The 16,081-nt window shown below is 41.9% G+C and overlaps 1 protein-coding gene across 1 annotated transcript in view; it reads right to left on the bottom strand.

Moving 5' to 3' along the window:
- Positions 1–16,081, bottom strand: part of VPS13B (vacuolar protein sorting 13 homolog B) — a 1,674,799-nt gene that overhangs the window by 1,013,095 nt on the left and 645,623 nt on the right. Inside the window, 1 exon segment of the mRNA XM_030217225.1 lies at positions 8,492–8,712. Coding sequence (XP_030073085.1) covers positions 8,492–8,712 — 221 coding nt within the window.

Here is a 16,081-nt window from a genome sequence, read left to right as displayed (position 1 = left end):
TTAATATTACATTGCCCAATTTATTCGTTTCCCTAATTTCCTTTGACATTGCTGCGTCCGTCCGCTCGTCCTGACCAGGCGGACGGTAGTACATTCCTATCGCCATCCTTTTCCCCTTTTCACATGGAATTTCAATCCACAAAGATTTTAATAACTTGAAAACAATTAACGAAATAGCTAACTTTCGCAAATCACTAAAAGCCTATCTCTTCAACAAGGCCTACCACGAGAACTCATAACCTAGCTTTAACACTCCTCCATTCCGCCCTTACTCTGAATGTCTTCTTTCTATAATCACTTGAATAATTCTTCTTGTCATCCCTTGATCTCATTGTAACTCCAGTTGTAACATGTACCCTGTATAGTGACGCCATAACAGGTCTCTGTAAGCCACATTGAGCCTGCAAATAGGTGGGAAAATGTGGGATACAAGTGCAATAAATAATTAAAATAAATAAATAGGGGTTTTGTCTCCTGCAATATTTGCAGCCTATCTGAGTCAAGGTTCTCATTTACATACAGTGCTACCCCTCCTCCAATCCTATCCACCCTATCGCTATGATATAATTTGTAGCCCGGTATGACTGTGTCCCATTGGTTATCTTCCTTCCACCAGGTCTCAGAGATGCCAATAATATCCAATTTTTCATTGTGTGCAATGTACTCCAGCTCTCCCATCTTATGTCTCAGGCTCCTGGCATTTGCGTATAGACATTTCAATGCATGTTTGTTGTTCCGTTTAATATTACGTCTAATACATGACATTATTAATATGTTATCTTCTGTCTGGTCATTATTAATTATATTTAAGGCCATCTGATCTACTATGATTTCTTTGACATCCTTACTTACAAGTAACCTTTTCTTCCCTGTCTGGGTGATATCCTCAAAAGATACCTTATCCTGAACCATGCGCTTTTGAGCGACTTTTGGCTTTCCCCCGTTTCTAGTTTAAAAGCTGCTCTATTTCCTTTATAAAAGTTGATGCCAGCAGCCTGGTCTCACCTTGGTTAAAGTGAAGCCCATCAGATCGAAATAGGCTCTCCCTTCCCCAGAATGCTGACCAGTTCCTGACAAATCCAAAACCCTCTTCCCCACACCATCATCTCATCCATGCGTTGGGACTCCGGATCTCTGCCTGACGCTTGGGCCCTGCGCGTGGAACAGGTAGTATTTCAGAAACTGCTACCCTAGAGGATCTGGATTTGAGCTTCCTTCCTAAAAGCCTAAATTTAGCTTCCAGAACCTCTCTCTCACATTTTCCTACGTCATTGGTACCCACGTGTACCAAGACAGCCGGTTCCTCCCCAGCACTATCTAAAATCTTGTCTAGGTGCCGCGTAAGGTCCGCCACCTTCGCACCAGGCAGGCAAGTCACCAGGCGATCCTCAAGTCCACCAGCTACCCAGCTATCTACATGCCTAATGATTGAGTAGCCAACTACAACAGCGGTCCTATCTTTTCCCCTGTGGGCCGTAATTGGAGACATATCCTCAGTGCGAGAGAATAATACATCCTCTGGTGGGCAGGTCCTGGCTACAGTACTTCCTACTTCACCAGCCTAAGGCTGCGTTTACTGTCAGGTATTCTTTGTTACCTATTCATTCATTCATTCATTCAAGGAATGCATCTGAATGAAATAAAACATGGAGCAAACATGTGGGATATTTTAGGAAGAGGAACAGATAGCATGGATGGGCAGACTGAATATGCCATATGGCAGGGGTGGGCAACCATGGTCCTCAAGGGCCACATCCCAGTTGGGTTTTCAAGATTTCCACAATAAAGATACATGAGATTGATTTGAATATAGTGCCTCCATAGTAACATAGTAGATGACGGCAGAAAAAGACCTGCATGGTCCATCCAGTCTGCCCAACAAGATAAACACTCATATGTGTATACCTTACCTTGATTTGTACCTGCCTTTTTCAGGGCACAGACCGTACTAGTCTGCCCAGCAGTATTTCCCGCCTCCCAACCACCAGTCCCGCCTCCCATCACCGGTTCTGGCACAGACCATATAAGTCTACCCTCCACTATCCTCGCCTCCCAACCACCAACCTCTCTTCCCCCACCTGCTCCGCCACCCAATTTCGGCTAAGCTTCTGAGGATCCATTCCTACTGCACAGGATTCCTTTATGCATATCCCACGCATGTTTGAATTCCGTTACCGTTTTCATCTCCACCACCTCCCGCGGGAGGGCATTCCAAGCATCCACCACCCTCTCCATTGTATGCAAATACAGATCTCAGGAATATTCATTATGGAAATCTTGAAAATCCAACTGGGTTGTGACCCTCAAGGACTGGAGTACCCACCCATGGCCTAGCCAGTCTGTCCATCCATACTATCTGCTATCACTTTCTAGGTTTTTAAGTATGTATGGTGAGGCATCCAACAACAGAAAAAGTAGACATGTGTCTATGGATAGCTGACCTGCTGTATGAATTACTTGTTTTACATCTTTAGGCAGGCGGCATTTTTGATTTAGCCCATGCATCTTTGTAAATATAGAGAGGGGGAACACAATTATCCAGATACCTATGTGGTGGTCTGGAATACAAATCTGTTACTGCTTATAGTGGAAGAAGGGGCGAGAGACAGTAAAACATCATGCATGAAAGTGATAGACTCTTTAAAAGCATAAATAGATTTAACATTATCCTCTGCTTCCAAAGGAACATCTCCTTAGATGGTGGCAAAAGATCAGAATTATCCTATTCAAATAGAAAAAAAAGTGTTTTCTTAATATTAATTTTGTTTTCTAGGAAAACAGTAACAAACAAGTTTATGAGCATATCCGAGATTACTTGGACTCATAGCAGAATTCATTAACACAAAGAATTGCTTTTTATGACAAATAAAATGAACTACCTCTAGCTGAGTTTTCCTTATATTAACACAGGGTTTTGCCTAATTTCAAACAGAAGTTACTGAAACTAATAACAATTAGACACCTACCACAGAGATTAAAAAAGGATTGCCAGGCAAGAACAAGAAAGACCTCACACTAATTTAAGCCATTCTTTAATTATCTAGCTATTGGCGGGAATATATGAGGGAATGTTCAAACAGTTCAGTTGCAAGAGTTGCCATCAGCCTGGTAAATGCAAACCACCCTTTCTATAATGAATAGCAGTTACTGAAAAAGAAAACTAAATACATTTTAAGTACTCTGAGCCCAAATATAGTGGAAGCAGTGCTTCTACTCAAATATTTCTCTCATGCTGAGGAAACAACTTCTGTCACACTTAGAGGCGTATTTTCACAGCACTTAGACTTACAAAGTTCCATAGGTTCCTATGCAACTTTGTAATTCTAAGTGCTTTGAAAATTAGCCCCTTAGGCTGCGTTTACTGTCAAGTATTCTTTGTTATCTATTTATTCATTCACTGAAGAAGAGATCTCGAAGACATAACTTGATTAGGACACAGCAGTGTAACTGCTCTTGATTTAAGTCTCATTTGGGAAGTAGAGCAAAGGAAGGGGCAGAAACTTCTTAGGGGAAGGGCTGAATTACACACAATATGTTGACCAGTAAGATGAAGTTAAAACTAGTGTGCCTTCAAAGTCACTGTACCAGCGACATTCTTAAAAATATAGGACCCAATATTCAAAAGGACTTATCCAGGTAGAAGCAGCTCCTACCCAGAGGAATTCTCACTCACTGGGTCCATACCTGATTTTCAGTAGCATTATTTAGATAATGTTATTAAAAATCCAGACAGATTGACTTGGCACTATCTGAGTTAATAAGTCTGGGTTTGTCCCACTTACCTAGTTAGCAGTGACTTTCAGTTTGCTAAACAGGTAACTGCCCAAATGAACTTAGGACATCAAAAAAGGTTATTCTAACTTTATCCAGTCACTAACCTGGATACCAGTCTTAATATTGCTGATATCCAAACAAGTGCCAGCGGGCAAGGTATACCCAGATAACTCAGCACTGGCCAATATCTGGATTCTGGTGCAGAATATCTGGGTATACAATAACCATGATGGCCACCGTTTAAATGAAACACTGCCCAACATGGATGAATATTACCCCCATAATTTATCCTTACAAACTTTATTTCTTATGATTTACATGTTTTGGGAATATACACTTTTCATACTAAAAATATCATCTTTCACTTCTCTTCAGGGGATCCATGCTACATTTATACTTTGCAAGTATCAATGTGATGCCTGCATGACATTATGATAAACATCAGCATGGCAGTGTCCCATTCACTTAGAGGGGCATTTTCGATATGACATCTAAGTTGGACTTTGGACATTTTGCGCTAAATGTCCCAATTCCAAATAGCAAATATAACCATTTTCAAAAAAGTAAAACATCTTTTTTTTATTTTGAAAATACCATTTAAAACAAGGTTTTGTGCTCTGAGCATTTATCCTTTCAGGCCATTTTCAGAAAAAAAATGCACAAGTGAAAACGTAGAAAATCAAGCCATTGAAATGTAGGAGGAGACAACATTTTTAGCAGACTTGTCTCAAAGACAAGCCAGGAGACCCAAGGACAGCAATGGGGTACCCTAGGGGGGATCTGCTTTGGACTTCATATAAATGTTCCCAAGTACATATCTCACCGTTGCTCCCTTATCTTGTCTGCTAAGCCCTCCAAAACCTACCCAAAACTATACACTACTACAATAGCCGTTATGGATGAATATGTGAGTACATTGGGTTTATGGTCGGTTTTGGAATGCTCACAATTTCCATCACAAGTGTAACAGGTAGAGGGAGGTATGGGTCTGGGTCCACCTCTCTACAGTGCACTGTACCCACCACTACACTACTCTGGGGACCTGCATACTGCTCTAATGGTCCTGGCTATAACATCTGAGGCTGTCATAGAGGCAGGTGAGTACTATTTATATTCACGTTTTTGGGGGGTGGGAGGGGGTCACTGACCACTGGAGGTATAAGGGGAGTCATCCCTGAATCCATTCAGTGGTCATATGGTCATTTAGGGCACCTTTTTGGGTCTTATTAGAAAAACAGGTCTAGACCAAAATGTTGAAGTTTTTGCCCTAGACGTTTTAAGTTTTGTTCCATTATGGCTGTAAAATGTCCAAGTGTTAGCATGCCCTGAGCCTGCCCTAATCCCGCCTTCAAAATGCCCCTGACAAGCCCCCTTGTGATCTGGATCTACTGCAGATGAAATGCATAGACAGACATCTGCAAAACAGGTTTCGAAAATACCGATTTAGATGTTTTGAGAAGAAATGCTGCTTTATGACACTTTCTTGGAATTTTTCTCTTTTGAAAATGAGCCCCTCAGACTTATAATGATGATAGCAGCTAACTTGGTATTCCTCTCCCTGTAACTGTCAGATCTTTCACTGACCTTATACGATTTAGAAAGTTTCTTAAAACATGGCTGTTTGAGAAGTTTTTGTATTAAGCCTTTAAATGTAGGATAATTTTAATCTGTCTTTAGTTATGATTTTTTTTTTTATAATTCACCAGTTATGCTGGACTCGTATTATTTGTAAACTGCTTAGAACCCACAAAGTCACTGAAGTACAAAAATATGTTTTAATTTAGTTTAATTCAGTTCAATGCTAATATCTATTCAATAATAAAATAAAGAAAAAGAAACAAAATAAGGGTATCTTCATTATTTAAAATAAAAACAAAGAATCATCCAGGACCACTGCCGGAATAAAAAGGACTCTAGCTGTTTGGGGCACAGGATCCTCTTAATAATGAGAACTGCAAAGAATCTAGGATCACTGATGGTCTAAACAGGACCCCAGCTGTTTGTGGAAGAGCATGATCTGACTGTGGGAACTTACTTCTGCCCCTGTAGTTACAGCAGCAGCAGCATATTTATTTATAGTATTTATATATCGCCTGGACCTAAGCGGTTTACAATTTCTTTACAGGTACTGTCACCTGGGGCAATGGAGGTCTAAGTGGGAGTGGACAACACAGAAGCACAGCACAGAGGCACACAGATCTCAACCCACAGGGCAACCAAGCATCTCTGCGAGAAACAGAGACACCTGATTGCCCTGTCTTATAGCATATATTGTTCTGGTGCTCTCAGGGCTTTTTCCCTAGCTATATAATCTGTGAAGCTGACTATACTTGCACTGCTATGACCCCTGACAAAGGCTTTGAGCTGAAACATGGCCCATGTAGGGTCTTTGTATCAGCATTTTTTGGCTAATAAACTCTTGGATGTTCTTACTCCTTGTTTGCCTTGGTCATTTGGAATTCTCGTCACCTCCACCCCCCTTGGTGTTGCTTGACTGTTTGTGGATATTGTGAGGACACCCCTCTTTCTGTGGGGAAAGAAGAATGCAGATGATGGGGCGGGAAGGAGGGAGGTCCTCTTCCTCTTGGTCCGGTTCTGCCTGTTGCTGTGGCTACTGCTTTGTAGATTCTGGCAGGGACTGTCTTCTTTGCTAGGCAAAAATGTGCAGCATGCAGTATGCCATGAAGATTTTGGCAACCTTCTCTGTGATGTGAGAGGAGCTTCCCCACCAGAACTGCTAAGGCATCTAAAGTGATTCTTTGGATGGCCAAAGGTCCTCTCTGTGATGGCATGGGTGCTCTTATGGGCTCTACTGTAGCACTCCTCTGCCTCATTTTGGGGGTAAACAATGGGGGTGATGAGCATGGTTTACTGGGGGTAGCTTCTGTCACCTGGGGGGGGGGCAAAGATCACAGATAAGGATGTGTGTAGCAAAGTCTGGTCATCTTTGGGGGGCAGGGGAACCAGGGGAGAGAATCCCAGTGCTCCTTACCTATGAGCCAGCCACCAGTGAAAGTATTGAGTGCTGTAGTATGTATGTGTCATAGCAGGACTCCAGGTACTGAGCACACACGTCCACTATCTCCCCCTGGGCAACACACACAAACTGCATGTTCATGAAGATAGGATTTCCTATTCCTACAGGTGTCTTCCTGTGCCCAGGAGGGGGAGGGCTGAGGGTCACATGTGTGCAGTTGATGACCCCTAGGACTGAGGGGAAGCCATCGATGGAGTAAAAGTGGGTCATGTTGTTTTGGCAGGCCTGGACAGTGCTGCAATGCTGGGGATGGAGATGTAGTGTGAGGGTGGGTGAGGAAGGCATCAAGGAACTGGGTCAGACAGTTATTGATGGCGGCAGGCTGTGTAAGACCTGCAGTGACTACAAGCACTGACTGAAAGGTACCAGTAGCAAGAAAGGCGAGGGAGGCTGTAATCTTAAGGTGCACTGGTACAGGATGATTCCTGTATGTCCTAGCCTGGAGCTGGAGACCTAGCTGCTGACAGAGGTGCTATATGGCAGCACTATCAAGGCGGTACATGGGAAGGCATTCCTGGTCACTGAGGTCTAGATACTGGTCACTGAGGAGGTACCCTCCCTTCTAGGCCTCCCCTCCAGACTCTCAGCCACATCCAGCCAAGCTTCAGGTGCAAGAGCATTCAGCAGATCCATGCTTCTTATGCAGGTGTCCCACCACCTCAGGTGCAAAACCACTAACCCAACTAACACAACTGTGCACACCTCCACCTACTGCAGAGCTCAGCACCATCTAGTGAGACATTGACCACCACCAGCAGCAGGACACAGCACTCACTCACCTAGCACGAGGACACAGCACTCAGTCACACACCCAGCAACACTACACAGCACACTGACAAAGTGGAAGTGGACAAAAACAGAAGCACAGAACAGAGGCACAAGGAGAGAAAGAGTAGGAGCAGGTAAAGGGGTAGGGAGGGAGATGTGGGTGTTTGGACAATTAACAGAGCAAAGGGGGAAAGGGGCCTGAGAGACAGCAAGGGATGGGTATGGTAGGGTCTAGCAGACGAGACAGAAGAGAGATAAGGTAGGAAATGTGGGGAGACAAAGATTTTAGACTGGGGAAGACAAAAACAGCAAACCGACCACTCAGCAACTCTCCAACTCAGAAAAAGCATTAATGGGTTCAAAGACAGGTTGCGGCTTCACCTGTTCACATTTATGGCAGGTCTAAATTAGGATGTTTTAATTTTCACCCCGGGACATCACCCTGCTATTCGTTATCACTAGAAAATGTCCATCCCGAAACACCTCCCATAACACGCCCCCAAAATGCCCTTCTTCAAAGTCTTTTTCTGTGTGGCTTGCCTCCTTGGATGTTTCCAAGCATGTGTTTAATTATGGCAATTTGGCTATATTCTAAAGAAAAACACCTAACTGGCCCATTTTTGGATGCATATGTGCTTTGAAACTGCACATCTGCAACTGATTTCATTCCATCTGCCAAAAGATGCATTTATGTTGTAACTGTTACATTTTGAGAAGAGTTTAAATTACACGATTTGAGAATACTTCAAAGAAAATCTTAATCTAACCACTCTGACCCTGATGGCCCAGCTGGAAAAGAATTTGAGACGCTAATGGAAGTGAACCTCTCCAACAAAAGGTGGTAAACAATCATAGTTAAAATCTAGTTATTTTTTTTTTAAGTCTTTTCAAACGTCAATTATATAGACTAACCTGGGGATTTGAGCACTTTATCTCAAGTGACTCAAGATCAACATGTAGACAAACAACAAACGAGTGTCTGGATTCAGGTCCCATTGCAGGTATATTGTGTGTGGTGACAGCCAGAGTAGAGGTGCATCCCATGGATTCCACTAAATTAAGCGTCATCTGTTGTCCAAAAAGCATATACATACTGAAATGATGCAAGCTGATTGTCCAAGGAAAAGCATCACCTGGTGATAAATAGAAAACAATAAAAATAGGCCAATAATTAAAATACATACTATTTACCAAAGTTATCCATTTATCAGCATATATCAATTAGTGGTACACTAAGAGGGGCATAATGGAGCGCGAACGCCCATCTCCATGGGCGTCTATCTCCGAGAATGGGTACGTGAAGGGGCGGGACAAACCATATTTTCGAAAAAAATGGGCGTCCATCTTTTTTCCTATAATACTGTTTGTGCCAGTCAAATGCATCGGATTTGTGCGGATTTGAGCTGGGTGGTATCGTTTTTCAGCGATAATGGAAACCAAAGGCGCCCAGCTCAAAAACAACCAAATCCAAGGCATTGGGTCATGGGAGGGGCCAGGATTCTTAGTGCACTGGTCCCCCTCACATGCCAGGACACCAACTGGGCACCCTAGGGGGCCACATGTAAAAATTTAAAAAAAAGTTAACTACCTCTGAAGTCCATAGCTCCCTTCCCTTGGGTGCTGAGCCCGCCCCCCAAAATCCCCCTCAAAACCCACTCCCCACAACTCTACACCATTACCATAGCACTTATGGCTGAAGGGGGGCACCTAGATGTGGGTACAGTGGGTTTTGGGGGCGGTTTGGAGGGCTCCCATTTACCACCACAAGTGTAACAGGTGGGGGGGGGGGGGCCTGGGTCCACTGCACCCACTAACAACTGCTCCAGGGACCTGCATACTGCTGTGATGGAGCTGGGTATAACATTTGAGGCTGGCATACAGGCTGGAAAAAAAAGTTTTAAAGTTCTTTTTTTTGGGTGGGAGGGGGTTAGTGACCACTGGGGGAGTCAGGGGTGGTCATCCCCGATTCCCTCCAGTGGTCATCTGGTCATTTTGGGCACTTTTTGGGGACTTGTTCGTGAAACAAGGGTCCAAAAAAGTGACCCAAATTCGCGCTAAAAACGCCTTTCTTTTTTCCATTATCGGCCGAGGACGCCCATCTCTCCTCGGCCGATAAACACGCCCCAGTCCCGCCTTCACCACACCTCCAACATGCCCCCGTCAACTTTGGCTGTTTCCGCGACAGATTGCAGTCGAAGACACCCAAAATCGGCTTTCGATTATACCGATTTGGGCGCCCACGGGAGAAAGATGCCCATCTCCCGATTTGGGTCAAAATATGGGCGTCTTTCTCTTTCAAAAATAAGGCAGTAATTGATATTAAATTGTTAATTTTAAAGGTGTATTTATTATTATATACACCTTTGAAATTATCATCTCTAATTGTAGCTTTGAATTTGGTAAGGTGTCATCAAATATAATGACTTTTAGAGAAGCATTTTTCTTCTTTTTCTACACACAACTAGTGGGCCCTATTCACAAATGTGAGCTAACCTTTTCATGCAGAAAAGCCATGTTGCTTAGTACAAATCCTATTTTGTTCAATGGGATCTTTGTGCTAAGGCCAAACTGCAAAAGCAGAAGGATAGACAGAAGCAGCAAAGGAGAATGCAAATCGGCTTAGTTGAAATGAGGTAGAAGTTTGTTGGAAACAGTGCTGTTACAGATTAAGGCCCAGTAGTCATGTTTATCATCTATTCAATAACTCAACATACTTCAGCAAACACCACCTGCATCGGTAAGGTGGAGGGTGGGGGCAATTTCATAACTATAACCACCTTGGGAAGTGCTTCAAACAAACATACTAAAAGTTATCTATAATGAGCTCACCACTCAGGCTCTCAATAAGTTACATTTAAAATGACATCTCGGATCAAAAACAGCACCAGGGGACTCTCTTGGTTGTGAGAAGCCTAGATAAGAAACCATTGTAAAGCACCCACCTAATAAAATACCTCAGCAGAAAGTATAAAGTAGGAGAAAATTAGACATGCAGAGCTGCAACTCTGCTGCATGCTAGAAAGGCCCTCAAGCTTAAACTAGGTAAGAAAATTGTATGTTGGCTAAGAAGGTAACTGACTAAGAAACCCATGATGAAGTAGCCTTCTGAAAAGTTAAAGTCTAAGTCAGTATTATAAATAGGCCAGACAAAAGCTGTGGTATACATCTGAGAAGCTGATAAGAAGGCAAAGTCTGTAATAATTATGACCAGACCAGATGGGAGCAGGCACATTGTGGTCTATTGGAAATACACTCTGGAGTATACAGGGGGCTGTACATTAGCCACTCCTGGGTAACTTTTCCAAAAGAATCAAAAGCATACAGTTGTACCCCTGAGTTGCCACCAGCGCATGAAAACCACCAAAACAGAATGGAAGATTCAAGGCACACAAAGGCAATGAAGAAAGAGTATTAAGGGAAGTGCAGTTTTTCCAAGATGTATCCAGTAAACACACACTTTATTTATTTGCACTGGGGTTGTTTTATCAGTTGTTTTTGTTTTGTTTTTAGTTAAAACCTAAAAATCAGAAATTTTAAGCATATCAAATACATCATAATTAAATAATTAAGTCAACATAGTTAAAAGAAGGCTAGATCTCATGCACCTCTAATTCTTCTCAATCTAACTGTAACAATAAAAACAATTAATAACCTGTCAAATTCCACCCGCTAATATGGCTGGCTTTAGTTGCTCATCACATAAGTCCTTTCTTTAAAATTCCCCTCCCTCCAGCAAAACAGCTAATGCAGAGGTGGCCAACCACGAGTGGTTCTTGAGGGCTACAACCCATTCAGATTCTCAAGATTTCCACAATGAACGACATTGCTTTGCATGTACTACTTCCATTGTATGCAAATAGATCTCATGCATATTCATTGTGGAAATCTTAGAAACCAAATGGGTTGTGGCCCTTGAGGAATGTGGTTGCCCAGCCTTGAGTTAGTGTTTGGACATATAAATCATTACATTTACACCATTTTTAGTTGTAAACCGCCTAGAATTCTAGATGGTGTGGTACATAAATTGCTTAAATAAATAAATAAATAAATAAATAAATAAATAAATAAATAAATAAATAAATAAAGTCATAATAAATAAATTACATCATTTTGAGGTAGGCCTGGAGAGGCCAAAAAAGATAGATAATGGCAACATTCAACTGCAGTGGAGTAGCTGCCTAGTGATTAGAGTACCGGGAAACCTGGTTCAAATCCCACTGCTGCTCCTTGTGATCTTGGGCAAGCCACTTACCCTTCATTGTCTCAGGTACAAAATTAGATTGTGAGGCCTTCAGGGATGAGGAAATGCCTACTGTACCTGAATGCAATTCACCTTAAGCTACCACTGAAAAACAGGTGTAAGTTAAATCCAAACAAATGATTGAATGTTATTGTATAAATGCTATGACACAAACAACAGCTACAGAAGGTCATTCTAGAAACGCTAAACAACACTTAAGATGTAAAAACTAGTTTATATCTCAAGAAAGATATAGTAGAATTGGAAAAGGTGCAGCGAAGGGCGACTAAAATGATAGCAGGGATGGGACAACTTCCCTATGAAGAAAGACTAAGGAGGCTAGGGCTTTTCAGCTTGGAGAAGAGACGGCTGAGGGGAGACATGATAGAGGTATATAAAATAATGAGTGGAGTGGAACAGGTGGATGTAAAGCGTCTGTTCACGCTTTCCAAAAATAGTAGCACTAGGGGGCATGCGATGAAACTACAGTGTAGTAAATTTAAAACAAATCAGAGAAAATGTTTCTTCACCCAATGCATAATTAAACTCTGGAATTCGTTGCCGGAGAACATGGTGAAGGCGGTTAGCTTAGCAAAGTTTAAAAAGGGGTTAGACGGTTTCCTAAAGAACAAGTCCATAAACCACTACTAGATGGACTTGGAAAAATCCACAATTCCAGGAATAACATGTATAGAATGTTTGTACGTTTGGGAAGCTTGCCAGGTGCCTTTGGCCTGAATTTGCCGCTGTCGTGGACAGGATGCTGGGCTCGATGGATCTTTGGTCTTTTCCCAGTGTGGCATTACTTATGGGCATACCAATGTAAAGAAGGCTAAGAAGATGCAGGGTCATGCACTTGAGCTACAGAAACCCAAAGGAGCAATCCCATTTGGGAGGGGGAGTACTTCTGTGCATGAAACAAGAGTGGGACTTGGGGATGATCATTTCTGATCAAACAGGTAGAAAAGGTGACAGCCAAAGCTAGGATGATTGGGTGTATAAGAAGAGGAATGGCTACCAGGAAAAAGGAGGTAACAGTGCTCTGTATAAGTCTCTGGTGAGGACCCATTTAGAGTACTGTGTAAAATTCTGGAGGCCACAACTTCAAAAAGATATATACAAGATGGAGCTGGTCCAAAGTGTGGCTACTAAAATGGTCAGTGGTCTTCATCATAATGCATACATAGACCGACTCAATGACTTAAATATGTACTCTTTGGAAAAAAGGTGGCAAAGAGTTACAGTTAATTTTCTTATATTCCGTTAATGCCATTTATATAGGTCACAGAGCATTACAGAAAGAACACTAGACCATAAAATATGTCTAGGATATAACAATTATAGGAAAAAGGAAGAAAGTCTACAAAGTTCTCACCCTCTACTTTTTAGCCACATACTCAGAAAACAATAAAGTCTTAAGACCTTTCTTATACATAGCATAAATACTCAGGATGCAGGTCTCTTTCAACTGAAAGGAAGATCTGGAATGAGAGGGAATAAGATGAAATTTAAAAAGGCAGACTCAGAAGTAATCTAAGGAAATACTTCTTTACGGACAGAGTGGTGGATGCATGGAACAACTTCCCGATAGAGGTGGTGGAGACAAGGACTGTATCTGAATTTAAAAAAAGCATGGGACAGGCATGTGGGATCTTTTAGAGGGAGGAACAGAGAGTGGATGATATGGATGGGCAGACTAGATAGGCCATATGGCCTTTAATTGCTGTCATTTCTCTGTTTCTATAAGAGATGGCTGAGGGGGGATAAGATAGAGGTCTATAAAATACTGAGTGGTGTAGAATGGTCAACGTAAATCGATTTTATACTGTTTCAAAAAGTACAAAGTCTAGGGAACACTCAAGGAAGTTACATGGTACTACTTTTAAAAACAACAGGAGGAAATATTTTTTCACTCAACAAATAGTTAAGCTCTGGAATTCATTGCCAGAGGATGTGGTATCAGCAGTTAATACATTTGGCTTTAAAAAAGTCTGGACAAGTTCCTGGAGGAAACGTCCATGGTCTGCTACTGAGACAGATACAGAGAAAGCCACTGCTAGCCCCTGGGATCAGTAGCATGAATCTTGCTAGTATTTGGGATTCGGTCAGGTACTTGTGATCTGAACTGGCCATTATTGGAAGCAGGATACTGGGTTAGATGGACCATTGATCTGACCAAGTATGGCTATTCTTATGTTCTTATGCTCTTAGTATTGTTGCACCGTCCCTCTGTAATTCACTTCCAGCATCCTTCAGGGCTGAATTATTCTTATCAGAAATGTAAAAGTGCCCTTAAGATCTCTGTTGTCAAACAAACTTTCCCATAACTTGCTTTAGCTCTATGATTCTTGCTATGATTCCACATTGGCTGGTCGCAGCATACCTTCATGTGTTTTTCCACATCCACCTGCTCTCTAATTTTTGCTCTGGAATTAAATCTTTCATTTTTATTCCTTCTTGTGTTTTCCTTTTGTCTTTTTTCTTAAATCTCATTTTACCCTTATTTGTCCTGTATTACTGTTTGTCCCTTTATATCCCATTTTTTAAATGGTTTGTTTAACTGCTTAGATCAGTGGTTCCCAAAGCTGGTCCTGGAGACAACCCAGTCAGTCAGGTTTTCAGGATATCTACAATGAATATTCACAAAGAGGTTTGCATGAACTGCTTAGATGAATTTTTTATATTGATTTGTGGTATATCAAAAATGAACTGAGCCTTGAATCTTAAAACATTTAAATGGACTTATCAGGAAACATTTTGCCAAATTAAATATGATACACAGGATCAAACCATATTTGGTTTGATTTAGTTTGTAATAGGGTGGACACTCCAAAGGGTGTGGATAGCATGCGGAAGGATCTGGCAAAGCTTGAAGAATGGTCCAGAAATTGGCAACTCAAATTTAATGTATCAAAACCTTTTTTAATGACAATTAGTGTCGATGCTGATCGGCATTCCGTTCTCCTTCCTCAGGAGGAACCAAAGCTGTAACAATATTATTAGAAGTCAACCACATCAGCGAATGTGTTGTTTATTGTATTTGGTGCCCATGTGCATTGTACTACATAGGACACACAAAGAGACAGCTAAAGAACCGGTTAGCTGAGCATGTTAGTAATTTACGATTAGGTAAAAGGGAGAATCCGTTGGTGTCCCATTGGCAGCGATACAACCATACTATTGATCAGCTCCAATGCATTGTATTGTCTCAGATTTTACCCACCAATAGAAGCGGAGACATCAGCGCTCGTTTACTTGAGCAGCGATACATTTATACATGGGGTACGGTAACACCGCACGGCCTCAATTTGGAGGTTGAGTGGGTGTGACGTATCCGTAATGTTGTGTGTGCGCTTTTGCGCAAGGGTCCCTTAGTATTTAAATATGGAGATTATGGGGCCGGCGTACAGCAGTTTCCGGTAGTGCGATTCTCGGGCGGAAGCCTGGCCGATTACCACGTAGGCGTGCAGCCTGGTATAGGATTATTTGTAAGTACATTTCAATATGTTGATTTATAATGTTTGATTAAAATAAAAGATAAATGTGTAGTGGTTGACTTGTAATAATATTGTTACAGCTTTGGTTCCTCCTGAGGAAGGAGAACGAAATGCCGATCAGCATCGACACTAATTGTCAATAAAAACGGTTTTGATACATTCTGGAGTCTTATGTTGCTATTTGTTTAAACTGACTCTGGTTTTGAATAAGTTCCCTATTTTTAGATAGTTGGGAACTCAAATTTAATGCCAAAAAATGCAGGGTTATATACTTAGGTTGCAAAAATCCAAGGAAACGGTATAATATAGGGGGTGAATTAGTTCTGTGTACGAAAGAAGAGCGAGAAATGGGGGTGACCGTGTTGGATAATTTCAAGGTAACACAACAGGTAGAAAAGGCGACAGTCAAAGCCAGAAGGATGATTGGGTGCACAGGGAGAGGAATGGCTAGCAGAAGAAATGAGGTTATAGTGCCCTTGTATAAGTACCTGGTGAGGCCCCATTTAGAATACTGTGTGCAATTCTGGAGACCGCACCTAAGAAAAGATATGAACAGGATGAAGTCGGTCCAGAGGGTGGCTACAAAATTGGTCAGCGGTCTCTGTCATAAAGTGTATAGGGACAGACTTAAGGCTCTCAACATGTATACATGGAAGAAAGCGGAAGAGAGGGGATAGGATAAAGATGTTTTAATACCTCTGTGGCGTTAATGTACAGGAGGTTAGCCTCTTTCAAATGAAAGAAAACTCTGGAATGAGAGGGCAT

The sequence above is a fragment of the Microcaecilia unicolor genome, chromosome 1, assembly GCF_901765095.1.
Source record: "Microcaecilia unicolor chromosome 1, aMicUni1.1, whole genome shotgun sequence".
NCBI lineage: Eukaryota > Metazoa > Chordata > Amphibia > Gymnophiona > Siphonopidae > Microcaecilia > Microcaecilia unicolor.
This window is presented reverse-complemented; position numbering and strand designations above follow the sequence as displayed.